The following is a 27,805-nucleotide window of genomic DNA, read 5'->3' as shown; positions in this document are numbered from 1 at the left end:
GGGGCAACCAAGAAGCACCGCGGGGACTCGGTTGGATCTGTAGCAAAGTCAGCTCATCAAAAAAAAATAACAAAAAATACTGAAATCAGACAACCGACCGAATCGAGCTTGTGAAAGAGCCGCGGATAGATTGACGTGTCACGCTGTTAACAGACGCTCCTTCGGCTCCACGGTCCGGTTTAGAGGCAGCGGCAGCGGCGGAGCTGTGTCATTGAGCAGGCAGGACACGTCAGGAGAAGGGAGGAAAAAAAAAAAAAAAAAGCTGACCGACGGCACTGTGCGAGTCAGCGTTCATATCGCCTCCGAGAGCCGTTCGCCCGGCGGACTATTTTCTCAAGGACACCCGCCTTGCTCTTGCCCCGAGCGAAGGATCTGGACAAAGACATCGCCGAGGGTCGAAGGTGGTGATCATAAGGTGACATTTTTTTTTTTTTTGCCTGCTTGGAAGCTGTTCGGCTAGCTAGCATTTGCGCTAACTCTCAGATAGCTAGCTAGCTAACGTTAGCAGCGAGAGATAGCTTTTCAGCTAACGTGTCCGGTTTCTCCGATTGACTGTCGGGACAGTTGCCTCAAGTGTAAAATAATTAATCGTGTAATACGCAGGAAACCATTAAATTCGATGGCAGTAAACGAGCGTTTGACTCGTCTGAGATCTGATCGCGTTTTCAGGGTGGACTCTCCATGGACTCTTGACAGCTGTCAAACAAGGTCGAATGGTTTACTCTTCATATATTCGGCGTTCCTTGATCTATTTTGTTACTGCGCTCCGTTTAAAGGTCACGCTGCGGGTCGTGCTTTGTCTGTCTGCTGGTTTGCGGGAGGAATCCGTCTCTGGATTTGGGGAAAACGCGTCGGTTCGACGCGACAGATCGAAATCGGTGACTTGTCAGCAGGTCAGCTGTGGATTTATAAGCTGTCGACGTCACGGGGTTATAATTGGCTAAAGATGTAACGTCAACTGGTTGAGTTTTTTTTTTTTTCACTGATGGGTGTATTTTATTTTTAGTGCTAGAACGAGTTCATTTATAACAGTGTTATAATATAGTTCTAGGAATCATTTGCTGGAATAAAACACCCATCAGAAAAAAAAGAAAAAGAAAAAGATTTTCCTTGTCATTAGAAAATGTGAATGGCCGTCACACAGTTGCATCTAAATCCCTTGATCTATAGCGGAACAATAGCGACAGACTGCTAACTCAGTACATGTCAATCCTGTGTGCTCTTCTCTCAATAGGACCGAGCGATCACGGGATAGCATTTTGTGCGTGGGGGGAAGAAAACAAATGGGGGATTACGGGTTTGGAGTCCTAGTTCAAAACAACACTGGCAACAAATCTGCATTCCCGGTCCGAATCCACCCGCATCTGCAGCCCCCTCACCACCACCAAAATGTGTCGCAGAGCCCCGCCGCCTTCATAAACAGCACCGCAGCTGCAGGGAATGGCACCGCGGGAGGATCTCCCTGGCTCTTCCCCGGCTCTGCCGCTCACAACAGCGTGCAAGACGAAATCCTGGGGGGCCCAGAGAAGCCCAAAGCACAGCAGCAACAGGAAATACAAGAAACACAAGAAAAGCAGCAGCAGCAGCAGCAGTTGTCTCCGGGGAATCACCAGGATGGTGGAAGCGGCGGCGGCGGCGGGATCATTTCAGAACTGGAAAAGGCCCGGTCAGAGGAAGCCAAGGCGGACAGTGGCGCGTCCGAAGGAAGCAACGGGAAGGAGAAGCAGCTCCGTCTCGAGTCTCCCGTCCTGACCGGCTTCGACTACCAGGAGACGTCTGGTCTCGGGGGGGCCGGCCCGGTCCAGTCCAGTGCAACCTCGTCATCACTCGCTAGCTTCAACAACTGGTCAGCTGCCATCCCTCCAGCGCCGTCAACCATCATCAATGAGGACGTCAGCTTCTTCAACCCGGCGTCTGCCAACAACGGGCCCCTGCTGTTCCAGAACTTCTCTCACCATGTCAGCCCAGGGTTCGGGGGGAACTTCTCCCCCCAGATTGGACCAGCCACAGCCTTGTCCCAGCACCACCCGGCTCCCCCGCCACACCCTCATTTCCAACACCCCCACAACCAACACCAGCAACATCGGCGCTCCCCAGCCTCTCCCCACCCGCCGCCCCCCTTTCCGCACAGGAATCCGGCTTTCAGCCAGTTGCCGCATTTATCCAACAGCCTGAACAAGCCCCCGTCCCCCTGGGGTCCAGCCAGCTATCAGAGCCCCTCTCCTTCCTCTGGCTCCTCCACTTCCTGGAGTCCCGGTGGGGGCTATGGCAGTGGCGGGTGGGGAGGATCCCAGGGCAGAGATTATCGCCGTGGGCTGAATGGCGGCATGACACCCATCAACTCCATCTCCCCATTGAAAAAGACCTTCCCAAACAACCACGTGGCGTCCCAGAAGTACCCTCGGAACAGCCCCGCCGGCTTCAACCCCAAGTCCTGGATGGACGACGGCGTCGGCCGCAGTGACATCTTTCCCTTTCAGGTCAGTTCTCCTTTCATCATCTTGTTGTTTATTTCACCTTTAATTCTACATTTAGGTTAATTTCACTACCTCTAATGTTTTTTCTGAATGAATTGTGTTTTCGTCTCCTTTTGTGTCATGCATTTTTTGTCTGCAGTAGGTGCTTCTTTTTGATTAAATGTGAGTTTGATTATATATATATTTTTTTTAATGCGCTACCTTAGGTATACGTCTTTGGGTTCCCCACTTCCACAGCTGTATGTCCCGGATGATGACTAATGTGTCTCTGCAGAGGGCAGCGTTGTGTGCCACATAGCCAAGATGGGAAGGCGGAGGGAAGAGTGAGGGTGTGTGTGTGTGTGTGTAGGGGGGGGTGGCATCATGTATGGATGGGGAGAATAATATGTAAGTGAGGAGGTTAGAAATGGGTAACGTCAGCGAGTCTGTGGAGAACAGGCATAAGAAATGACGGAAGGCGAATTCTAAATATTAGTGACATATTTGGGATTTGTTTCTGAATGAATAAGCAAAAAGAAAATGGCACCCACACTGTTGTTTGACGAACAGCCCAGCTATTCATTTCCAAGATGCCATCCTTTTCACAGTCGGTTTGGTCGTGGGTCTGCACACGGGGAAGACTGCGCCGGGAGACTGATTTGAAAGCGGTAAAGAGAACTCGGAGATGCAGCCATTTTATTGATCCGCTCCAGCTCACGATTGTGTCGGATGTTGCAAGGAGGCAGTGGTGAAGGGAGGGGAGGTCTGTAGGTCTGATGAAAGGTTTCTCTAAGTGCTGCACGTAACCTCTGCCCCCCCCCCCTACCCAGGAACTGTCTTCCTCAACTTCTGGGTAGCCATGACTACGTTATCTGCTTAGTAGCATTGCTATTTTACCGATGATGTTTTCTACAGGAATAATCTGATGCCCCCGCCCCCCCTCCCGGACCCATGTCTCCTAAAAAATTGATTATTCTTCCAATAATCACCTCCAATTGTGTCACTTAAAAAAAATATTTTCATAAAAAATTCCACAATGGAAAATTAGAAAATCTTAATTTGAAAATCTTAATTTGAAACAAAGATTTCTAGTGGCTAATTTCTGTGTAAAGGCTGGTGAAGCTGGAATCTAGGTGTTGGGAGATATGATGCAGAAAACATGACAAGCCTCCAGAGTCACCTTGAACAAGTTTCTATGGAAACCACTCGTATAGGCTTTGTACCGAATGCTAAATGTCAGAAGGCACAACTACTTGTAGTTGTTGTGTATATATACACGTAGAGCGTTGAAAGCTGGATTGTATCGCTTGTGACGGATGCTCAGGACAAAGGGTGGCGAGGTGGACTGTTGCACTGATGACGACATGTCAGGATAGTAATTACATAGTAATGAACACTGTGACCGGACCTGAGTGCTGCTTCAGCTCCACATACGTACTTGTTGACTCACAATGAACCACAGACCAAACAGTGCAGACGTTGTTCTGACATGTCCTGACTTGTCTGGGGTATATTTTACAGAATAAGGCAACAATTTAGCATCAGTTGACCGTTTTAATTACTGTTGCTATGCGCACAGGCTCAGGCTCACATCTGACCTGTGAATCATTAGGACTTAATATCTGTTGGAATTATTTTGTTGTAAAGGTCAACCTTTTTAAAAAGCATCACATTTAAATTCAAAGATCACGGCAAGACCGAGATAAAAGCAGCGTGTTGATGGAACAGGAACTTAGTTATGTTTGGCTAATTCCTTTTCATCTGATTAGCGATTCTGTCCGTTTCGTGCAGCGGAGCGTCCCTTCTGTCTCGGCGTTACGCTAAATCTAGCATTACTGCTAAGTGCAGTATGCTGCTCTGCTTTGCTAGGGCTATGTTCTTGGCCTCTTGATACTGCAAGGACACATAAATCAAGGAGTATCTCCACTGTGTTTATTGGTGCTAACGGGCTGTTTTTGCGTGTAAATATTGCGACTACTAGGAAGCGTTCGCCACAGACGCTTTGGAAATGCGTTTGTTGTAAGAGAGGCGTTTGTTTCCTGCTCACAAACGTAATGTCTTTGCATTTCCGAACTGATGTCTGATGTCGTTTCACCTCCTGTAATTGGGAAAAGGAAAAAAATATAAAAATGCAATATTGTATTTTGAGCATGGGGATCACTTTGCAGCGTTAAAGACGTCACCATGGAAACCACTGTTAAATTATTACACAGGCAGCCAAGTGTCAAGTTTATTTGTCAGGACGCCTCCTCGGTGCAAATCATTCTGAAAGAGCTGTTGGCCATTAAGTCAGCGTCTCGTCGGTTTCTTTCTTCAAACCAAGAACAAAAGCTCCTCAAAAAATAATAAAAAAAACCCCCAGAATGCTGTTTGTCATGGTCACACACTCTTCAGATGACTGATGTCACACGTTGCTTTTAGACAACCCCCCCCCCCCCCCCCCCCCCCCCCGCCGCCGAGGCTTGGTGATATAAATACCACAGCTCCTCCGACTCGTCTGACTTCCCGGCCCTCACGAGGACCTGCTTTATGAAATGTCTGTCTTCTGTGAGCTTCCTCCAACTTCCTCACGTAGTTTCCATTTGAACACAATAGTTTAATGGTCAGTAGCTTTTGCCTCAGAGTTCTGCTGCTCAATCGGTTTGCTAATGCTGTTCGGCAGACAGGAGCAGCGAGACGCTCGCGTGCGTTACGGCGGTTTGCTGCTCGAGGCGAGGAGCCCTCGCCATTTGAGCACAAGTATGCACAGCATTTAGCAGGTATTTCATCCAATGAACATCAGTAACGGCACCATGACACACACGGGGGGGTAGGGTTAGGCCAGGACGTTGTCTCGCTGTTCTTCTTCTCTTGTTTCTGTCCATCGGCCCCTTACTTGTGCATCCTTATCCTGGAGGGACTGCAGGAGACTGGAACCGATCCCAGCTGAGACGGCAGGGTTAGAACCTGGACAGGTCGCTTGGCCGATCATGGGTCAGGACGCATACTGTAAAGTGAACCGAACCCACCTGCCTTTGGACAATGGGGGAGAGGGGGGCTCAGAGCACCTGAAAGTATACTATTACTTGTTCTCTATTTCCTCACCTGTGAAAGGTCGAGGTCAGTTTCCTGTGTCAGGTGCACTTGGCAGATTGAGGCCGATAAATGTGGGCAGGCGAGCTGCCGGGCCTGCTGGGGGGTAAGCCGGGGCAGGATATTGTCTCAGTAAGGGACTTGGGTAACCGCTGGTAACGGCTCCCTCCTCGCTGTTTGTGTAGCTTAGATACGCTGCAGCCTTTTATAGTGCTATTACATGAAGGCGCGTTATGAAACCACCGCCTCTGTGCCTGCAAGGGAAGCAAATGTTGCGTTGCCCGTTGACCGACTTAAATATGCGATCTCTGTTCAGTGTCTCGTCTGAAAGGTCGCCTGATCGGTGTTTAGGGAAGTTAGGAAAGTCATTGTTGGCGTGATAGTCAGAGCTGCGCTTGGTGTGAGACGTCCATTCTGAAGGGCGGGGGTCACGTTGCGTAATTAAAAGCTCATATCCTTGTCAGGGTACTAGTTGGCTCTTTCAAAATCTCCTCCAGAGAGTAAAGATTTTTGGAGAGGCGCTATGACGCTCAGGTTCTGTCGGCTATGTTGAGGATGTGCAGACGTTCCGCTCTTTTATAGCTAATGAGAGGGTCATGAGGTGTGTGTGTGTGTGTGTGTGTATAGAGCACTACACCAGGGCTTTTTTTTTTGTCTGTGCAATATCCTTCCACCCCGAGGTGCTGCTTCCCTGTAATGGAAAACGAGCGACGGCACCGTTCTCGGGACCAGTAGAGCCGGCGCTACGTAGTGGAAATGTGGCTTTAGACTAATGAGAGACTTGAGCCGTGCTGGCTAGCGCATAGCTCTGCTGCTCATACGGCCTCATTGTGCCCCTTCTCACACCCTCGACGGGATGCCCTGACACGGGAAGAAAGGTGACATGCGTGCACCAACCATGCGTCCACAGCCCGGGTCAGTCTCTGGTCCCTGTCTTCTCACCATGAAGCTAAACAAGGGAACAAAGGCGAATCAGAAGGCATGTGGAAAAGGTCATGTTGTATTTAGCCAAACTCAATTCCTACCATGAAAGGAGTTAGTTCAGTTTAATCCAACAGGTAGCGCAGAAACTCCTGGACCCCCCCCCCCCCACTTGTGTTCTAGCTCCGATGCGCACACACACACACACACACACACACACAGCAAATCAGCCAGTGCAGGGTAATAAGTTGTTTGACAGTTGGGAGTGTTTAATGTCACTGCTGCTCTTTGAAATAGTTTGACCAGGAAGAAACCGAATCACAATCCTCAGAAGCTCGACCCGCTTCCCTTTCCCGACCTCCTTTCTTCACCTTTTGCTTTGCATTACCTCACTGCTCCCCCTTGCTCTCTTTCCGTCACCCTCTTTCTTTCAACTGCCATTTCCCCCCTTCCCTTCTTTGATTTGGGCTTCCTCTCTGTGGCCTGTTGTCTCACGTGTGTGTAATTGAAGATCAAAACCATGTCCATCCTTTTTAAAGACCTATAAACTCGTATTGCACCCATTCATTCACCCCCCCCCCCCCCCGCCGCCCATTTCAAATTCATGGGCAGCTGACACAGAAGATTGATGTCTAAGTGAATGACACTCGGCATGCTGTATTTCATCCTTTACTATTCACCTTCATGTCATGGAGGTCGCCCCATTTGTTTAATGGCGCTTTAGATTGCATCCTATTCAGACTTGAGAGGCTGCTGCAAACTTTCAGGTCAATTTTTGATGCAAGTGTTGTTTCTGTCACACTTGAACAGTTCCAGGGTCGTAACCTGCATTAGCTAAGTAGCCTTTTCCATTCACCTACTACAGAGGCAGTAGCTATTTTGTATAGCATATTTATAATTTGTACTGCTGTATATACATTACCAGGACACTAATTTGTGAATGCGGACTAAACGCTTCAAAAATGATATGGAATAAACCTCCAGTTCTGAAGCGCCCTGTTGTGTGTAGCTCAGCTCAGCGCACGTTTGTTGATTCAGGGTCAAATATTCAAAAATAGCCACAAGACTTGCTGCAGGGCGTGTTGCTGAATGCAAATCAGCCCAGCATGCTTTTTATTGACTGGCAGTATAAGATCATTGTGTATTTGTTTTTATGACGCGTATCACTGGCGCCTTTTTAAAAAATATATGTCAGGTATTGTCACCTAAGTTTATACCTGTGGCTTACAAGCTACAGATAAACATGCAGTTTGTGTGTCTTCTTGTGTGGAAATCTTCGACGAGTGCTTTGTGACAGGCGACCCCCGACTGTGTGTATTCGTGCCAACCCTGCAATCTGCCAGAGACGAGTACCTCGCTGGTCAGCCGGCCAGTTGCGAGGAGGAGGATGCGCGTTTTGGGGATTAATCTGTCGACACTTCTCCCGGGCGATGCTTGTCCAGACCTCGCGCCCGCCGGACGGAGTCTGCCTTCGCCGCAGAATGAGTCTCATTTCGCCTGGAACAATATTACCGGACCATCCTGCAGTAGAACAGAATATAACTGTACTAGGGAAGACGGCACAATACATTTACTAGAGTTTAGTAATGCAAAAGCAGCAAGAGCTGATCTCAGCGTCCAAAACATTTCCTGTGATCACCAGTGGGCTCGCATCCCACGGCAACCAGTTTTTCTTGCTTACCCTCCCTTTAGATCATTATTTGACATAAAGCAATACCCAAGTTCACCTTAGACATCGAAGCGGATATGGGAAATTGGTCAGCGTAATCTGGCCTGTGTCCCAGTGTTGCTATTTGTTTTGAGGGGCCACTGGGCGTGTCCTTCTTACCCTGCTGCCTGTTTTCCCTTCAGTCCTTGGGGAAATCCACACCAGGCAGAAAGCTGGTAAGAGATTTTGGCTGCAGCCGGGAAAGCTGGGCCATTTCTCCAGCGAGATTGGCAGACATCCAACCGGCCTCTTTGCCTGATCAGATCTTAAAGGAGCGATTGAATTTTTTGGAACCGTTGGAGGCAACCAGACAGCCGATGGAAACGTGAGTTGCACGCCTGACTGACCCTTTGTCATATGGTTCACAAACGCAGGGCTGTTTGTCTGAACCCATCGACACAGAGTTCATGGCGTATTAATCGTTCTTTGGGCTTTGGCTGAGGGGGCTTTGCTGTCGGACAGTTCTCCACAGACATTGACCTTTAGTTTGACATGGTAACCGGATAATGAATACACACTGGAGGGGTTAGGAATAGTTGTATTTAGGACTGCACCGATTTCAATTTTCTGGTCGATCACCGATCTTTAAAAAGCCTGACCTGCCGATTCTGATTTTTTTTAAATAACTGACCGCACACTCCTTCAATGTTCCAGTCTGACTTTATTGAACACAAACAAAACTTGTGCAACAGGTTACCCTGCAGACCTGCTTCGAGCCTTTCACCCAAAAATAAGGTGCACTGCAGTATTTATTTTACAAATAAAAGGAAATGACAAGCATCTACAGGACAAACGAACAAAACAACCTAAACCACCAATAAGGTGTCCTGAGTTTTTGGTTTTCTTTCTTGTAGGACAAAAAGACAAAATGCCTAAAACTATTCTACAAAAAAATCGTGCAGCATGTGTAACATTTTCACAAGTCATCGGGTAACAAGAATTAACATGGCACAGGTCATTGTTTGCACAGACTTGTTGCAGTCTCTTGTACATTAGTGGCTTTTTTTTTTTTAGCATTAACAAAAAGCATTTCTGCTTTTTCACCAGACAGGCTTCTTCTTTTTTTCTACATGTCCAGCCAGCTTTTAACGCTTGTGCAGGGGGCAGAGCGATAGGCTCGTGCAAGTAGGCGGGCCTGTCAGTGATGTCATGGCGGAGCAGGAGGGGGACAGCGGCTGACTCTCAGACCTTTGTGAAGGTAGATAAGATCAGTGGATAAGATCGGTTTCATATCTTGGAATTGGCCGATCACGCAAAATGAATAAAATGGTCGCTGATCGGTCGGTTTGTCTCTCGTATTTGTTTAAAAGACGACGTATTGAATGGAATAACTGCGAGACTGACTTTACAAATGGCTTACGTCCAGGCTGACAGACATGTTGGGCAATTCTTGTGTAAAGTCTGTCCCTTATCAGGCATGTTTAGGGTTATCGTGACGATTGTACGCTTATTTTAACCCCTTATATATCGATATGTGAACTTTATTGTGGGTCTTTTCCAGGTTAGCATTTTGTTAAAATAATCTGAGTAACAATTTCATGCATGGATTTTTTACAGGCCTATATGTTTAAAGGGCAGGTCCTCCTTTTCTGTCCTAATTATTTTACTATTTATTTTTACTTGCTTGCTAAAATGCTAACATTTCAAATGCATGTCAGCATTTACCTGAAATCTACTCGTGATCATCTTTATTGTCTGATGCTAATCGTTGTTGCTGAGATTGATACAATGCAAATATCAAATGTTATTTTGCCTTTTTAATGGCTGCACAAAAAAATAAAGCACATTTATTGGAAATAAACCCATTAATGGTGAGATGCAGCTCTTTGGACAACCGTGTCGAGCCAGAGGAGTCTTAGGCCTTGTGCCGCGTGAGGCCCGGAACACTTAAATGAGGAGCAGATCTTTTTTTTTTTTTTTTTTTAAAAGGTCAACATCTGGCTGGAAAAATGTGACAGATGGATAATCGTGTGATGGCGACCTTGGGCGCCAACTGCAGACTTAAAGATGTGCGTTTCATGATGGCTTCAGCAGCATTGCTGGCCTGATCCATGGTTGTTTTGGAGAAGGGAGTCAAACACCTTGATCAGTTTGTTGAAGTTGTTGTCAGCGACCGCCTGTTTCGTTAGGCGGAGTCCGGACAGACGTCTTATCAGCGTGACGCTTTGCGTATGCGTGTGTGCGTGTTTGTGCATATTTTGTGTACAAATCTTTCCAGCATGGTTGGTATGCTGAAGGTGTTCCTTGTTGCAGATGACAAAGCTGTCAAGACTCGCTCCTGCTCCGTTCTGCTGCACCTTTCAGCCATTTGTGCTGCCTGACTGGACCTCACGGCTTAGTTAGTCAGTAAACTATCACAGGTTTAACTCACAACGGGCTGCGTGTGCTGAGAATTAAGTCGATGAAAAAACCCTGCAGAAGAAATGATGTTCAATCCACAGGTTCTTGTGTGACTCGACTCCGTCTCACGCTCATGCATTTGAAATGCAGTTGGGTGAATAGAAAGGCAAAACCTGAGATGTGCAAAAGTCAAGCATCTTTTTTATTTTGCTGAATATGCTGCTGGAATCACTGGAGATTTAAGTTAATTTATTTTATTTTTTGTCTGTACTGTGCCATCATGTGCTTCGATGCTCTCGATTTGTGGATATGCAAAGAGGAAACAGTGTGTGCTACACCTGCCCAGCTGGCCGATGGAAAAGCCTTGTCTGCCTTGTTGAAATGTGTCCGGGGGGGGAAATTAAACGGAGTTCCTCCCATTCTCTCTCCTCTCTCTAGGATCGCACCAGGGCGTTTGACAGCTTCAACATGAACACGCTAGAGAGCTCCCTGATCGACATCATGAGGGCCGAGCAGGACACTCTGAAAGGTGACGATGTTGGCCTTCACGCTAGTTTTCATTCCGCACTCGGCTGAAGTAAGAATATTTTTGCCATATTCAAATTCGACATCGAGAGACTCATTAAATAATCATGAAATGTGGTGCATGGTGCATATCATGTTACGTGAAAGCACAATTCCTGTCAACTCTTTTAGACTTGCATTGATGTCTGCAACATATAAAATGAATTGTAGCGCCACCCGCCCCGTTTGTAAATTGAAATAAAACACGCGATACTGATGAGTGTGCTGCTCCATGTCGTCCGATTGGCCTCGAAGAGCCGCGAGCTGCTCACACCGTCACACTTCTTATGCCTCACTTCAACAGAGACGCTTTCGCAGGTCAGACAACCAGACATCACGTCTCTTCTTCTGTGTTCAGAGGAAAAATGATGAAAGAGCAGCCTTTTCCATTAATTATCTCGGCTGTGGCAGCCCCGCCATTGGAGATTCAGAGAAACTCTGTGGGAGCTCAGGCTTCGTATTTAAGGGATGATTTTTGAGAGAGGCGGCAGGTCTCCCTCCCTGATCTGAAAAGAAGTAGTGGGCTCTTGATTCCAGCTGCAGCGATTCCCAAAGAAATCCCAAGAGTTATCTTGCTAACAGACAGACAGACGGACGGACGGGCGGATGGGCAGACAAACAATCGCTGGCGATTACATCACCTCCGTCTCCGGAGGCATTAAGACGCTTTAAAGTTATAGATATACGAGGAACAAGCCTACTTTAGTTGGAATTCTTCGAACAAACAAATTTAAAACCCAGAGAAACGCATTTGGTAAGTTTAAGAAGAGTGTGTCCAATTTAGTCATGAGAACGAGAAGGACAAACGCGCAACACAATGAACATCACACGTAGACTGTTGGAGACCGGACGTCCATGTTTGAGCAAGCCAGGAGGCATCAGTCTCTCACGCACCTGCGTTCCTGCTTTTTCATGCGCTCTACGAATGGGGTGATTACTATGTTTCCATCCACCTGCTAGTTTGAGGTTGAGCCAAACTGCTGCCTAATATAGACGTGCTGCAATAAGCTTTCCCTTCATTGAGGTCACGATCAGAGAGAGAGCCGTCTCTTCTTTGGGACATACAGTAGGCATATACTGGGCACGGGCTGTCTTTGACTGACAGAGATGAGCCGGTGTCTGTTATTGCGTGACAGCACGAGTCGATGCTGACCAAGAAACGCTTTCTTGAATGCAGGTGCCAGCGTGGTTTATTGTTTTAGGGTGTAGTTTAGGCAGCAATTATAGAATTATAGATAAGGAGTGCTTATGTGGCAGAAACGTCTTTGGATAATATCAGCTTTTAGGTCAAGGGAAGTGTTTGTTGTCGCAGCGAGTCTGCTAGGGATCATTTAGAAAGAAGCAAACCTTCAGGAAAGACAGCCTGGGCCTTCACTTATAGACTAGGGTCCGAACTGAGAGCAGAATCTCTCCCTATTTGATCGCATCACAAGAATTCATCTAATAATGCCGAATAGACGGCCGTCTTTTTTAGGTCATCACACAGCTAAGAGCCAGAAACCCACAAAGGAACGCATTTTTAGGTGTTTAATACCAAACAAGGTGAGTCTGAGCTCCTGATATTTTCCCATCACCTTGCTCCTAGTTTAGCTTCTCACCCACTGGGCTTAGTCACATCCAGCTGTGGCCTGATGTTTTAATGATTTACCAAAATCGATCCTATCTCTATACATTAGTATGAAGGGAAGACAAAGGCTGAGCTTATTAGCCACGTGTCTGGTGTCTTTGTTCCAGCCGTGCCGGCACAGAGCTGGAAACCACAAACTTGCCCATTGGGTGGTTTTGTTGGATTGCTTGTTTGTTTGTTTGTCTGTCTGTCAGCAGGCTTACACGAAAACTACAGGATGGATTTCCAAGAAATTTGATGTGATGTTGGCCCCGCGGGACAGGAAATAAAACCAAATACATTCTGCTTCTTATCTGGATGAAGTTGGCAGATGCGGAATTTCTTTTTAAAATTAATTTCCCTTGAATTTAAAGTACATTTGATGAGCACTGAAATCAATTTCCATGAACTCCGGAGCCAGGGGTGGGGCGTGGGCGTGGAAAAGCAAACAGACGTGCGGGATTGTTCAGAGGTATGCGCTCTGAGTAAGTCGAGCACAAGTAACGTGGAACCCGACTGACTCGAATATGAAAAATGCTCATTTGGCTGGTTTATCTGCGATATAACAAATAAATCGTTTTTACCCAGTGTCCCTTTATTGCTTTCCCAAGATGCATCACGCCATATCCCGTCCCGTATTCCTCATCTTTTTTGCTCTTTCAGCCCTCGACCTGCTACAAAAGGATTATTCCACCATTTCCTTGTTTTCATAATTATAGTCAGGACTTGCACAATGGCGTGCCGAGTGCAGCGGCAGCAACCGAAGTCAATTCCCTTTTCCCTCGCAGCAAAGTAAATCAGAAAAATATAATTACAGCTCATATTCTTTGAGCGTTCACTGCTCTCAGACCTAATTGCACGGCTGCCCTCGCCTGCTCTCTGGCACACGCTTAGACGCACACGTACACGCACATAGCATGAACATGGCTTTTATGTGTGCACGAACACATTCAGATACATATAATCAGAGCGCAACTGTCTCTTGGCGGCAGAGTGAGGCCAAAGTGAGGCCAGTGAAGCCAGAGAACAGTTGAGGAAAGATGTCGATGGTGGAAGTGCCTTTGAATTGCTTCTAGCATTGTCCTGACTGAGAAAGGAGCCCTCTGTTCAGCCACCGCACATGCACAACACAACGCCGCCTAGTGTGTGTGTGCCTGCACGCATGTGCTATGTTACCGTGCCGGGCGTTCAGACAAGGGGGCACACACACACACACACACACACCACCCTGCTCGTGAACCATGACAATGGAGAGAGCGACCTTATATTGTAATACATAAGTGTCCTACTATAAGTGTCCTGGAACGCATGTAAATCCTCGTTGGTGTAGAAACTTAGCTCCCAAAGTCGCGGGTGGCCAGTCCCGGCTTCCTGCGGGTCTCTGAGTTCTACGGAGCGGCTCGATAGGCGAGATGTGCAGGAAGGACTCGCACATTTCAACGTGACCCGAGGCATCGGAATGCAACAATGGCAGAGCGGGCCGTACCCGCACAACAATGGCCTCACTATTTCAGCTCTTTCATCTCATTATCCTCTGCAGCTAGCGAGCCTTGCATAACTTTGAAGCTTGTTTTGCATCTTAACATAACATGCATTTGCGTCGATGTGGGGTGGGTGTGTCGGGCCCGGAAAGTGGCACATATACAAAGAGAGAGAGAGAGAGAGAATCAAATCAAATGCGTCACACAGAATCCGTCTTCCTTTCTGCATAGCCTCAGAATATCACATCATTCATCCAGCCTACTTCTCACCTGGATTGTAGGACTCTAGAAATGTTGAATTTGGATTTATTTCATGTACAATATTAATAATACCTCAGACGCCCAGCTCTCTAAACATTTGCTCGTCCCCCCCTGTTATTAGACTTTTCTGGCTCCCTGTGTTCATCCTCGCCTTACCGACGACGCTCACTTATGTTTCCAGTTTTTCTTTTTCAGTTACGTTTCTGTGAAAACTTTCTGGTTGAACTAAATCATTTGAATTAACTCCCGAGCCCCGAAATCATGCAAAAATACGTTTGCTGGTGTTGAGCTTCAGTGGGCTTCAGCGGCCCGTGTTTAACAAGTCGCAGCAAGCCATTTATATTTGAGGTCCTGTATTTTTAACCATCAGCATTGCGCCGTATAGGCTGTTTAATTATTGTTATTGTGCTTGCAACGCAATGTAGGCTATGCTGATGAAATGAATGTTAATGTAATGTTACATTAATAAAAAAAAAATGCTGTAAATGCTATTTTGTTGTGCGTGCGCATGCAAAATGACAACGAATATAGATGCAGATTTATTTCGATTTACATCTTCAGCCTGATCATCGGAAAAAAATATCCCATAGTTGCAGCCTATACTGCGTTCAGCCCAGCCCCAAGCAGAGAGGAGCTTGAGTCAATAGGCCTGTGTTTTTTTAATGGGGGGGTTGCACTGGGAACACTGGTGTGATCATGTGTCTGTGACAGCCATGATGCGCCCTTCACAAACACACAATGTTTAACATGTTCTGCTCAAGCCAACCTTTTCAGAACCCATTTATTGACCCACTGTATGCAGAACTGCTCAAATATTTCCCATTAGGAAAGTAAATATATCATTAATGAAGACTGTCATCTCAGGCATAAAACTACTACAAGCTACAGAGCTGATCAGTTTGTCTGTGATGTCACTGAATGCCGTTTCTGTAGTTTTACTTTAGTTGTAGATCGACTGACATAAGAGCAAAAGTCTAAACGTGATAAATATGAATAATTCAAGCTCATCCTTCACCTGTCTGTTTTCCCATTGAGCTATACTTAAAGCTTTCTGTGTCTTTCTGTGCAGGTCGCCTGGGTTTTCCTCATCCTGGAGGGGACAACCCTCTGCCCCTCAACGGTATGTACGGGACCCTGCTGGGGCTTTCCAGGGGCCACGAACATCACAGGGCTTAAATTCAGAGAGTATTTGCATGCACAATTTGAATAATTATTTCTAAGAAATTGCTGAAAAAATTTTAGACCCCAAAACACAACAACAACTCTTTAATGTGAAAATAATTCCCTCCCCCCCCCCCCCCCCATGTAGAAGGTTAAATAAAGATTTATTGAAATAGAAGTAAGACCCTGTTGTGAGACTAAATTTGTCCTCCCTCCAGTAAATCATGCCAGTACTTCTTCAGTGGATTCGTATTCACTCAGTTTCTATCGTTGTGTCTCAGTTTTTCCCTTCTTTTTTTTTTAAATTGGCAGTTAACTGGTCCCAAGTACTGCAGGTGGAGATATTTAGATGGTGTGAGATGACCTTGTTTTTTTGTCTGGTGATTTTGAGGCATTGTGCGTTTTCTTTTCTGGGACAGAGCCCAAGCGAAGCTTTTTGTCTCCCTTCAGAGCCTCTCTGCTTTGTAAATGCTGGCACGAAATAAAAATGGTCTATTTCTCGCCTCCTTTGAAATAGCTTGAACCAACAAATGTTTCTGCTGACGTGGTTCCTTAGATAAATAAATTAAGAAGAATTAAAGCGGATGAGTGGACAGAGGTTTTTTTTAAGGGTTAGAATGTCACACAAAAAGTTCCCTTAGGATGCGACTGCTCTACATTTGTGTTACGATGGTTTTATGCCTATTGCTTGGATTTCATAGTTTTATTCCCCTCATATAAAATGTGAATTCATTAAACCCCACTGATGAACTGAAGTTTCATTTTCGGTTCACATTTCCCCTTTCATCGATCGTGTTGCAGCTTTTGCCGACTGGTTTTTGGGGTCAGGATGATAAACAGTAGATTGCTCACAAGATCACTGTATCACATGCTGGTCACATGATCAGGACTTGTCCTCGAGCCCTGAGGCAGATGGTGGACAGCCAGGATTCAGAGGTTGCACACCATCTCTCTCTCTCTCTCTCTCTCCTCAGCGTACAGAGATTTCATTCCTCATTCTCCTGATCTCTCACTCATTTTCTCTCGCCCCCTCCCAGCTTTTTATCAGCTTGATTCTCATCTCTAGTTTTCCTCTCACTCGCTCACACGTACATCATATTTATAGTGTTCTGCTATTTTTCAATCTTTACCCGTTCACATCTTTCTCTCGCTCTATCTGGGTTAAAAATTATTATTTATTTCCTATGTACTCTGTGCTTTTCTTCATCTTCTCCCCGTTCTCAGTTTTCAATGGGTCTAGGTTTCAGTCTCTTCACATTTTCAGGAGCTTCAGCTTCAGCTCGATTCAAGGAAACACTATGAATTGGAATGAGTTGTAAAGAGCATTGCCTTGTGTACACACACATGATGGGAACTGAACTGTTGTCTGTTGAACCTGTTAGTTGGCTTTAAAGCATGTCTTAAATAAATATATAACCACCACACATTTAATAAAAAAATGCCTTTACTTATAAATAAAGTCCATGCGGCGCTCCTCCTGAACAAAAGCAACTACTTACTGAAAGGACGAACCCCTCTATTGGCTACTAGCTACAATCGCTAGCTGTAACTTACTTTGTAGCCAACGAGTCCCAAATAGAATCCTTGGGGTCACGGCACCTCCTACCATGAGGCACAAATACTACGTGCCTCACCTCCCTTTCAGCTGTTTTATGATTGCTCAGAACAAGAAACACATTACGCATATACAGTTCACAAAAAGTAGTTCATATAGCTATAGTAAATAGTGGCATACAGAGACAGCAATGCGGTCTCGCTGCATAGCACGTAGCACAGTTAGCTGAGTGATTGATTAATCCATGGTGAGGCTCAGCTGGCTGCTGCCTCACCGCGTCTCTTCTCAGTATTTGACCGATAAATGTGGAAAACTGAGTGATTTTAATTGAATAATAATCTAAAAGGCACCGCCTCCCCTGACTGCACGTCACTGACACACACACACACACACAACATTTCTGTTGCCAAGGTAAGTCTGAACATTGTTCATAAAATTGCAAAACACTTCCCAATGCATAGTTGGAGTTTTATTTTACCACCTTCCTCATTGCCACACAGCTGAACTCCTGGTGCTAGAGCAGGCATGGGCAAACCCAGGCCCGGGGGCCATATGCGGCCCGTTGGTCTTTTTAATCCGGCCCGCCAAGCTTGTCCAATCATATCATTAAACAAAATTGTATTATAATTAAACCTCATTCATTTGACCTTTTCTCTTTAATGCTACCTGTAAAAGGACAAATACTTTAATGCAATAGCTTTCATGTGTCATTTATATTAGCTCCCACAAATACTCCATCCATCTGTTCTTGGTCCGGCCCCCCTGTCAAATTTTAGAACCTATTGTGGCCCGCGAGTCAAAAAGTTTGCCCACCCCTGTGCTAGAGTGATGACAATTTTCACTTTCTCTTCACACGACAAAGGCTTTAACTCAGTGACTTCCTGATTTGTCTTGCAAATGAGAATATAGCCAGACAGCTCAATCCTGCAGGTACGTCCACCATCAGTTCCTCAAAAAGTGACATGCCACTAGATTTAAAGGCCCGAGGTGACGTCCCAGGGCAATCGTTGTTGTTGAGCTTTGTTCATGCTCCAGTATTACCTCTGAAAGACTCACAGGATCAAACAGACTGATAAACCACTGCCACATGACAAGCTTAGTCTCTAGTGACAAACCGGTTGGAGTTCAATCTTGTTTCTGCGCTGGATCCCCCATTCTTATCAAATGCAATTCCAATGTGGATTTAAGTACTTCTTGACCTTCATGTAGTATTTGATGCTTGGTTTGAATAGTAAAGCACATCACTTATTATCCTGTCATAATATTTTATCATTAGTATCTACGGTGTCCCTCAAGGGTCAGTCCTTGGATTTTCTCCTCTTTCTCCTCGTACCCTTCAACCAGTTTGAGTGAGTGAACTGATAAGTTGTGCTAAAGTTGAGCCTGATTACACAGACCTGTAGATAAAGACTTTCCACTATTAGAACAATGTAAGTTATGCACGGTTCTAGTTCTAATGGCTGATCCTAAGTCAGGGCTGATTAAATGTGTGTGTGTGTGTGTGTGTGGGGGGGGGGGGGGGGGGGGCAGGAAACGGTCTGCATTAACAGGACCACCTATTGCTTTTATTGGTGCAGCATATTATGCATAACTTATAATTACCCTCTTCTTTGATTTGTCCTTATTCCACATGCAGCCAGGAATTATGGCAGGAGACGAGGTAAAATATAACGATGGGTATTATGTGTCACTTCTCTAACGTCAAATTCAAGTTCGTAGGTCTTACTATTTTGACATATTTTGTTATGGTGATTGGTGCTGCTGTAATTATATCGGCTATGGGGTGTTGTCTGTCAAACGAATGCCATTCAAGGTCTAAATAGCTCTTGTCTTTGTGTCCATTGATTGCCTGCACGACTGTTCTAAGTGTCAAGCCTTGCTCCAAGCTTGCGATGTGATCTTTTGCATCCGTCATCCTTGAGTGTGTGCTTGTTGTTGCACTTGACCCTGCTTTGCTCCGTTGCTCATTTTCATACACATCCTGCGAGATTCTCAAACCAGACGACGGTCGTCGGTGTCACGTACAGTGGAAAGTTAACGACACAACGAGGCATTGAAAGTGTTGAATGCGATTCACACTCACTTGCAACAGAATCGCTGACACATGGCCGTAGACAAACTTTCACACACACACACACACTGTTAGCTTAAGCTAACCCCCTTGCATAAATCTTTATAAAGCAGCTCGGGGCATGTTGTATAGGAGCAGGAATAAGCCAGCGAGGGCTTACCCTCTACATCGCACACACACACACACACACACACACTCAGTTCGATGTCAAACTAGTTAGACTTGCTCAGTGGGGAAGTTGCTGTGTTGGAGACGACCTGCATGCATGTTCAATCCTCCACAGGCAACGCTGGCTGTGTATGAGTCATAGCAGCTCATTAACATAATGAAAGATTACTTGCATTTTTGGTTCAGTTTATTTTTCCTTTGCAATCTCTCCGTGCTACACGAATAGCATTTTCCCAAAAGCCCTCAACTTTTTTGTTTGCTTTGTCTGTTTTTATTTATTTTAATCAGACATCTTTAATATAATTTAGTTTATAATCACCTTCCAATCTGTTTTCTCTATACCCTTCACTGCCACTTGCACTGTTTCCACCTGATGCTAGCATCACCTTTCTTGATCATGCCTTCAGATATTAAATTGGCGTTGAAAACACACATTTTGTTTGCACTGCAGAATCTTAAAGGCGAGCTGTGCCATAGGAAACAAAGACTTCTTTCAGTGCATCATTGATAAAGAGATTTCGATGCATTAATGGTAGCAGGCGGTCAGGAAAACTCAGCCGGTGGATAACCACTGCAGTCAAAAGTGAATGAAACGTCTTTCAAGATGAAAGTGATTGTGTGGAGTTTGTGTCACTGTCCTCGAGATCTCTGTTCAGGAAGTGAACCTTACCTGCTCTCCTCCACGTCTTCCCTCTCACAGGCCACTCCTCTCTCTTCCCCATGGAAGATGGTTTTCCTGATGATGAGCGTGGCGATCAGGGCCTTGCAGGGCTGGGCTCGCCACACTGCTTCGCACACCAGAACGGCGAGCGTGTTGAACGCTACTCACGCAAGGTCTTTGTTGGAGGGCTGCCCCCAGACATCGACGAAGGTAAACTTATTCGTAGATCTTCTCCCCGGAGCCGTACCGGTTGTGTGTTTTTTTTGTGGCTTTTTTAGGGTTATTAATGTAATGTAGAGAATGGAGGAGAAGAAAGCTGCACCTGCAGCACAACTTTACAGGATGTTGATAAGAATTCATTTTGTTTGCGTCATTCCAGATGAAATTACAGCCAGTTTTCGCCGTTTTGGACACCTGTTTGTTGACTGGCCTCACAAAGCGGAGAGCAAATCTTATTTCCCCCCAAAAGGTAAGTTTCAGAGTCATCGCAGCTTCTTCATTCTACACTTTGTCATCCAGTAATTATACTTTTTAATTGAAGAGCGATTGAGTCAAAACTTTCTAAGCTTTATTCGTTTAGGACCACTGGAAATGTGTGTGTGTGTGTGTGTGGCTTTGTCTTTAAGCTTTCATGTGAAGTATTCTGTGTAACCATGCTTTAATTTTCTGTTTGCTTCTTCCCTCCTGCTGTGAATGCAGAATGCCTTTGTTAACCCCGTGCGTCCCCAGCACCATGAATAACTCCTCTGTGTTCTGCGTAGGCTACGCCTTCCTCCTCTTCCAGGATGAGAGCTCAGTGCAGGCTTTGATCGACGCCTGCATCGAGGAGGACGGAAAGCTGTACCTCTGCGTGTCCAGCCCCACCATCAAAGACAAGCCGGTCAGTGGGAACACACCCCTAATCTGTTTACAACCCCCCCCGATGTGGCTGACTGACCTCAGCGAAACCCGGACTTTTACTGAACTCCATATTCAGCTCTACGCTTCTAGAGCTGAGACCTGTTGGTTTTGTGTCGACAGGTCCAGATCCGCCCGTGGAACCTGAACGATAGCGATTTTGTGATGGATGGATCTCAGCCTCTGGACCCGAGAAAAACCATCTTTGTGGGAGGTGTCCCTCGTCCGCTCCGTGCAGGTAAGCCCTCATTTTTTTCTCATGTTACGTCTGCGTCTGCGACTTTCAACTAAAATGTCGGCCATCTGTGTGGCAGCAAAATGTCGGCTGACAGGCTCACAAGATGCTTTAATTATGTCAACAGAGCAAAGCGTTGATTAGTTGCCGACTGTAAATCATACGTGAGCAACAGTAATTACACATCCACACTTCTCATGCGTGATTAGGTTCCAGCTTTGAGCCCAATTCCGCTTTCTGTGAGGCGGTTCTGTTGATGATAAGCGTCAGGCCTGCTCGAGGGCAGAGATAAAAGGACCGCTGTGCCGGTGAAATCGCCGTTGACCCACACCGGTCCAATCAGGAAGTCATTCTGTGTCGTGCCTGGCTCTGCACTATATTCAATTCCTCTTTACCCTGATAGTGATGCTATGTGTGGTGTGTTAATATTTGCTGTGTTTTGTGATGACGCCCGTCTGTGGTGAAGGTCATAACGATCTGCAGAGCATTTAACGTGCTACCTTGGTCTGCACAGGGAAAAGCAGCTGCTTTTTCTTTACTACTTTTATTAACAGTTGCTAAGAATTATACAGAACAAGACAGAGTTGTATTGATTTATTGTAGCCACGTCAGTAGTGGACACTGTTCCCACACGTCTCATTAAACTCTACTTCAACCCATCTTCGCTGATGACTTTACGATCTCAGATCAACAAGTGTGTGCGTGTAACATGTGCAGTTAGCGCTGACCCCCCCCCCCTCCCCTGTGCAGTGGAGCTGGCCATGATCATGGACCGCCTCTATGGCGGAGTTTGCTACGCTGGCATCGACACAGACCCGGAGCTGAAGTACCCCAAGGGAGCAGGGCGGGTCGCCTTCTCTAATCAGCAGAGCTACATTGCTGCTATCAGTGCTCGCTTTGTGCAGCTGCAGCATGGAGAAATCGATAAACGGGTGAGTGGAAAGGAAAGAGAGCTCAGTGGGTTTTTTTTGGCCTCCCCTTCTTTCTCCATCTATCTCGACCGCATCTCACTTCCTGTTTTGTTCCCCTCTAATTCTCCTTGCCTTTTCTGAGACTGCGCTATATACAGAAATATTTTCCTAACACCAAGGAGGTAATGTTTCCCCCCCCCCCCCCCCTCGTGGGTTTGTCTGTCCGTCCATCCGATTTTTAGCAAGATAACTCAAAGATTTCCAGACGGATCTTTATGAAATTTCTGGGAAATGTTGGGAATGTTACCAGCAACAGATGATTAGATTTTGATGACCATCCAGAAGAGATCCTGGATTCTGGATCAGTTTGGAATTCGTTAACATTCCAGTCAAACGAGCTTTAAGATCTGTTCCTCAATATCTCGGTTGATTATTGACCGATGTTTATGAAATTTGACACAGTCATGTAGGGTGGGGGTCTCTAACTCACCACCGAATCCAGATCGGTTCGTAAAACATATTACATTTTAACATTCAAAACGCCATTTAAATTAAATAAATACAACATGCATAATTGCGAATAGATTCTAAAACATTAGTGATGAGTAAAACAGGAACAGGCGCTCTTTTGTAGAACAGAAACGGAAGGAAGTAAACCTTTTCCATGCGGACGGACAAGAGTTAAAGACTCGAGTGTTGCAGTTAGAGATTTAATTCTCGTGGTCCGTGTTCCCATGTGAGAGGTGCTGTCCGTTGGCGGCTTGGGTCATGTCTGTTAGTACTTCTGGTACACCTGCAAGCTGAACCAATCAGTGACTCACGCTACTGCCAGCAGCTAAAGAGTCGCCCAGTTGTAGCGAAAGGTTGCCTGTAATCGACTTGAGTAGTGTTTACTCTTATTCAATGGCGAGGAAGGGGACAAGACAAGAGAGGTACAATTTAAACACAAATATCAAGCGAAGCGACAACATAAAAAAAATAGCACGACTTGTTTTGTCGTTTGTATAATTGCTCTGCAAATTCCGTTGTGGTTTGGTGTCATGTGCCTGATAATAACGCAGTCTATCGACACCAATGCCAAGAGAATGACGCAGAGTACAAAGGGAGTGTGAAACCAAAATCTAAATGAACCGAAATTGAAATCCTTGATGAAAAACGTAGCAATAATTGCAACATTGAAATGAACCTCGCTAACTTTGGACTGCGCCCTCTTGTGGTTGCAGGTGGAAGTGAAGCCATACGTGCTGGACGACCAGCTCTGTGACGAGTGCCAGGGAACTCGCTGTGGCGGGAAGTTTGCGCCGTTCTTCTGCGCCAACGTCACCTGTCTGCAGTACTACTGCGAGTACTGCTGGGCGGCCATCCACTCGCGTGCCGGACGGGAGTTTCACAAACCCCTGGTGAAGGAAGGGGGCGACAGACCCCGCCACATCTCCTTCCGCTGGAACTGAGCGGACGACAGAGAGGGAGAGGCAACAGGGGGGGCAGGAGGGCAGGTAGTGCCGGAGTCGCAAATCATTGTACAAATAAATGCACTTTTCTGTTGCTGATTTCTTTACGCTAATTTCACTGAAATTCTTTTTTTTTTTTTTTTTTTTTAGTTGATATACAACTATATTTTCAAAGATAGAAAAGAAAAACTGGAATTATATCCAAATGTATCCAGAAAGGAAAAAAAGATTTGTGGCATGATTTTATTTTTGTATTTGATTTTTGAAATACTTTCATTACTCATTGAAAATGTATTGGAAGATTTGAGGTGTGATACGGTACTCTGCTAATCAATTTGACTTTGCTAAGAGCCGCCCCCAAACAAATTCACTTCTTTTGTCATTTGATTAACTTCTGTTTGTGGCAGAGCTGCTTTTATTTTTTATTTTTTTGATCGCATCTCCAGAACAAACAGTTCATCATCGACCGTTTGATTCTGAGAGGTGTGGTGAAGCTTTCTATTGAACACAACAGGCTCCAGGACAAATTACAATTGAGAAAGACTTTGCTGAAGAAGAGTGCACTTATTTCCAATTTCAAGAGTGCAGATCCAACATATGAAAACCCGTATTAGTCAACCAAAGCTGAATCTGAATACCCTAGAGAGGGTCCCACAGCAGAATGAAATGATTTCCCCTCCCACAACAAAATGTTTGTACCTTCCTTTTATGATTTTCAGAATAATATAATTACTTGAACACCACAACAAAATTTTAGCAATGTACAATTTGGGTTTTGATCTCCATTTTGACATACAAAAAACCAATACCTCAAACTCAGCTGCTAATGTGCCGAATACGTTAAAGAAAGAATGACCGGCAGGAAGAAAAGCATCGTCAACCAATGGTGCGCCCCCCCCCCCAGAACGAAGGGAGGGGTGCAGCAGTGTGGTGTGACTGGCACAGTTTTCTACTTACTTCATCACCTCCTTATTTTTGTAATCAAGCCCGGAGTAGAGCGTAGCATCGCATCGTAAGCGTCTCGATGCTACCGGAGAGACAGATGGGCTTAACCAACCCCACCCCCAGAGAGAGAGCGAGAGAGAGAGAGAATTCCCAACTTTGTTAGGTTTCTTTTGGCACGCGCTTGTGCAGTTCTCCCAGCCCATTACATTAAGTTTGACTCCGCACCCCCGGAGAGAAAGGAGCAATTAAAGCTTTTCTGATTTCTGAATCGTCAGCACACACTCGAGTCGTGGAGGAAATCGGCCCTTTCTCCTGCCGAAAGCGAGTCCAACTCAGCATCCAGTGTTTTTGAAGCATAAATGAAGATAGTTTCTGCAGTGTGCTCTGCTACCAGACACTCGTTCCCCGCATGCAGTTTGCGCTTTGTTCACTCTGTTCTTCCCCAGTGGCGTTTTTGGGAACCAAAGATGGCTTTGGAGTTGTGGATCATAACTGTAGCTCGTTTCTGGTTTGCTCTTGTGTCCTGTTCTTCTCGCTCATTTCTTCAGAGATGCCGTTCATTACACGTAACTGTCAAGCCCGGCAAACCAAAGATTGGCCTTGGAACACACACACTGACACACACACACACATATATAGAGTATATTTGACAGTGTGGTCAAGACCCATTAGAACACCAGTGGAAAACCGACAGGACTTGCAGACACTCTCAATAGCTCCAAATGAACGTGCACGCTGAGGGGCACCGTTTCTTTTGCCTCGCGTAGTTCTGCGCGTTTGGGGAAAGTCAAACGTGCACATTCAGATAACAAAAGTATAAGTAATCCTCACATGTGTTTGACGTTTGAGGTCACTCAGTGGCAACTTGCTAGCCGAACGTTTAACTATGTCAGGGAGTTAGAACAGAAACTTGATTTACCCACACTAGTGAGAAGCGTATCCTCATACCGGCGCGGTGCCGTCGCACCACGTTGGCACCCTGAGCATTAGTCTGGTGGGTGAGCATTTTAAGAAGTTAAAACACTTTGTGAAGAATTTGCTTTTAAATGAGATGAAAAAAAAAAGAAGAAGATTATTTTATACATGGCCTGCTGATTTTTGGTACAGTGTTTTCTAGCTAAATTATTTTGTCATGCACATATAAACATTTATTATGCACTACTTTTCTAAATATTTTTTCTTTTTCCAACAGTCATTTTAGGCACATTTTTCACAAATGGGGAAACTCCTTTTTGCAATACCTCAATTTTTCACATTGTGAAAGGTAGCTTTTGTACTTTTGTTACTGAGAGATCTGCATATATGGAAATGTTCATTTTAAGAAAAAGAAAAAAAAGTGGAGTGATTTCAATATATATTATTTTCAATTATGCTTTTTATACATTTCAGTGCTGAGGAAACTTTACAACTAAGTGCGCACTTGTGTTGATGCGACTTCAGATCGGAGGAGAGGCCAAAGTGTATCGCTCGCTTTGGTCTTAGCTTTTCGCACACTCGATGTTTCCAGTCAGTCTGGTCAATAACAGCATGGCGAGAAATTTAAAAAAAAGCAAAACAAAAAAAGAATTTGAAAATGACGTTAACATCTCTAAACATTGCTATCCTAGTTGGGAAATGGTAGCTTCTGTCTTGGTTTCCTCTCCATAGATGGAGCGTAACTTATTATAAGAATGCAAAATTCGGTTCACGCTTAAATGCTGAATCTTGTATCACAAGATTGGATGTTTGGTGTTTAGATATTTTAATATTTGAAAAAAAAAAAAAAAGTATATATAAATATATATATTCTTGAACTTGACAACTAGCACCTATTGTAATCCTTAGCATGCATGACTAAAAAGAGAAAATGACAAGTACATGAATTAGCTATTAAAATTAACTGTTGTGGTGTGCACCAAATGTTTCTCAACTATTAAGTTATTAAGGACAACCTTAGACCCCCCCCCCCCCCTCATCCCTGTCCTTTCCCCACATGGTCGACCTTCTCGCTTCCCAATCCGCAGACCTCTGCAGGATGCACACGACAGAGCGATAAGACGAGAAACAAGACAGAAACTCACTTATAAAATCCATTTGGCAGTGCAGGACTCGGAGCATCCTAATGAACACTGTTTAAAAGACTTGAGAACTGATCCCCGCTGCGTGTTGAGGTGATCTTACGTAGACCTATCTGGAAGGAAGGGGAGCTTAAAGACTTGAATGTGGTAAATGTTGCAAGTTAACTTCAAGTTGTTATGTGCAATACTTCTTTTGAACCTTTTTCCAGATAAAGACTCTTTGCAATGTAATTCTTTAAATGCCATTTTTAATTGCAGACATTTAATTAAAGAAGATGTTAATATGTTTTTCACAGTCATTTTCTACTGTTATTGTAATCCTTTTCATGCTGGTGTTTGTAAAAAAGAAAAGAAATCAAACTATTTGTACTAATATAAATAATTGAAGTTATTTTTCAAACATTAAAGGTTTTGTGCTCATTTGCTTATTTTGTTTCTTTTAAGCTACTGTGATTGATTGCATTGTAATTATTAGGTCAACAATGTATTTAGCCGTTTATTGGTATATTTTTAATTGGAATGTATAATTGATTTTTATAATTTTGATCAGATTTTTGTTATATTTTTGAGGTGAAGCTTTTAATATGTTAAAGTGTCTAGTTTTTACTAATTGCTATATTGTTCTCCACAATATATGGTTCACATTTTCTGAAGGAAAATAAATATTTAAATATTTGTCTGTTAACGATGTTACTTAATGGCAAGATTTGAATAGTTTTTAACTGTGTATGGGAAGGTTGTTGTATTTATTAATAGCATTTTTTTTTTACTTAAGATATCACCTTAATTTTTATTGTCATTTCACTTTATAAGTTCCTATTTTTGTATTTTCCTTTCTAATTAAGTTATGTTATATGGATCTGTTCATATTTCTAGGAGTTGGTCTGTAGAAGTGCTAGTGAAAAGAAAAAGACAAATCTAATGTTATTTAATTGTTTGCAGCCAACTATTTATAACAGTATGCATAATTTTTAAATATTTGTAATGTGAAATGTTGAATGAAATAAATCTTAACTGTGACAGAAAACAGTGTGTTGGTGTGGTTTTATGCCTTCAGGCCTTGACGTTTACATTTCTATTCAAACACTTGCAGGTTTTTTTTGTGCAGCTAACTGTTGGATCTGGTGATAATAAACCCCCCGCATGACGGAAGGGGATGCAGCCGTTCATTTGATGCATTGGGTGAGGTGACGGTTTAAATTGAGAATACAAAACGGGTATTTGGCTGAAGCAATTTTGATTTAAGTTCGTAAACTGACGACCTCCGTCTCCTGTGTTTGACGT

The 27,805-nt window shown here is 44.7% G+C and overlaps 1 protein-coding gene across 1 annotated transcript; it reads left to right on the top strand.

Annotated features, from left to right (window-relative positions):
- cpeb4b (cytoplasmic polyadenylation element binding protein 4b) lies at nt 1-27,541 on the top strand. The gene is made up of 12 exons (XM_068744996.1): nt 1-415; nt 1,235-2,480; nt 10,936-11,026; nt 15,479-15,529; nt 18,762-18,785; nt 20,065-20,235; nt 20,405-20,494; nt 20,787-20,905; nt 21,046-21,160; nt 21,908-22,089; nt 23,292-23,564; nt 26,468-27,541. The coding sequence occupies exons 2-11, from the start codon at nt 1,284-1,286 to the stop codon at nt 23,517-23,519; spliced, it is 2,268 nt and encodes a 755-aa protein (XP_068601097.1). The 5' UTR covers nt 1-415; nt 1,235-1,283; the 3' UTR covers nt 23,520-23,564; nt 26,468-27,541.
- Nucleotides 27,542-27,805: the final 264 nt, after the last annotated feature.

This window comes from Brachionichthys hirsutus, chromosome 10 (assembly GCF_040956055.1).
Source record: "Brachionichthys hirsutus isolate HB-005 chromosome 10, CSIRO-AGI_Bhir_v1, whole genome shotgun sequence".
In the NCBI taxonomy this organism is placed as follows: domain Eukaryota; kingdom Metazoa; phylum Chordata; class Actinopteri; order Lophiiformes; family Brachionichthyidae; genus Brachionichthys; species Brachionichthys hirsutus.
Note: the sequence above shows the minus strand (reverse complement) of the source record. Positions and strands in the feature narration are given on the sequence as shown.

What these genes read in the sequence shown, in the direction of transcription:
- cpeb4b (XM_068744996.1), top strand. Translation starts at nt 1,284, where the DNA reads ATGGGGGATTACGGGTTTGGAGTCCTAGTTCAAAACAACACTGGCAAC. An exon ending in GTGACATCTTTCCCTTTCAG is followed by an intron (nt 2,481 to 10,935) that starts GTCAGTTCTCCT and finishes TCCTCTCTCTAG; the next exon opens with GATCGCACCAGGGCGTTTGA. An exon ending in GAATTATGGCAGGAGACGAG is followed by an intron (nt 18,786 to 20,064) that starts GTAAAATATAAC and finishes TCCCTCTCACAG; the next exon opens with GCCACTCCTCTCTCTTCCCC.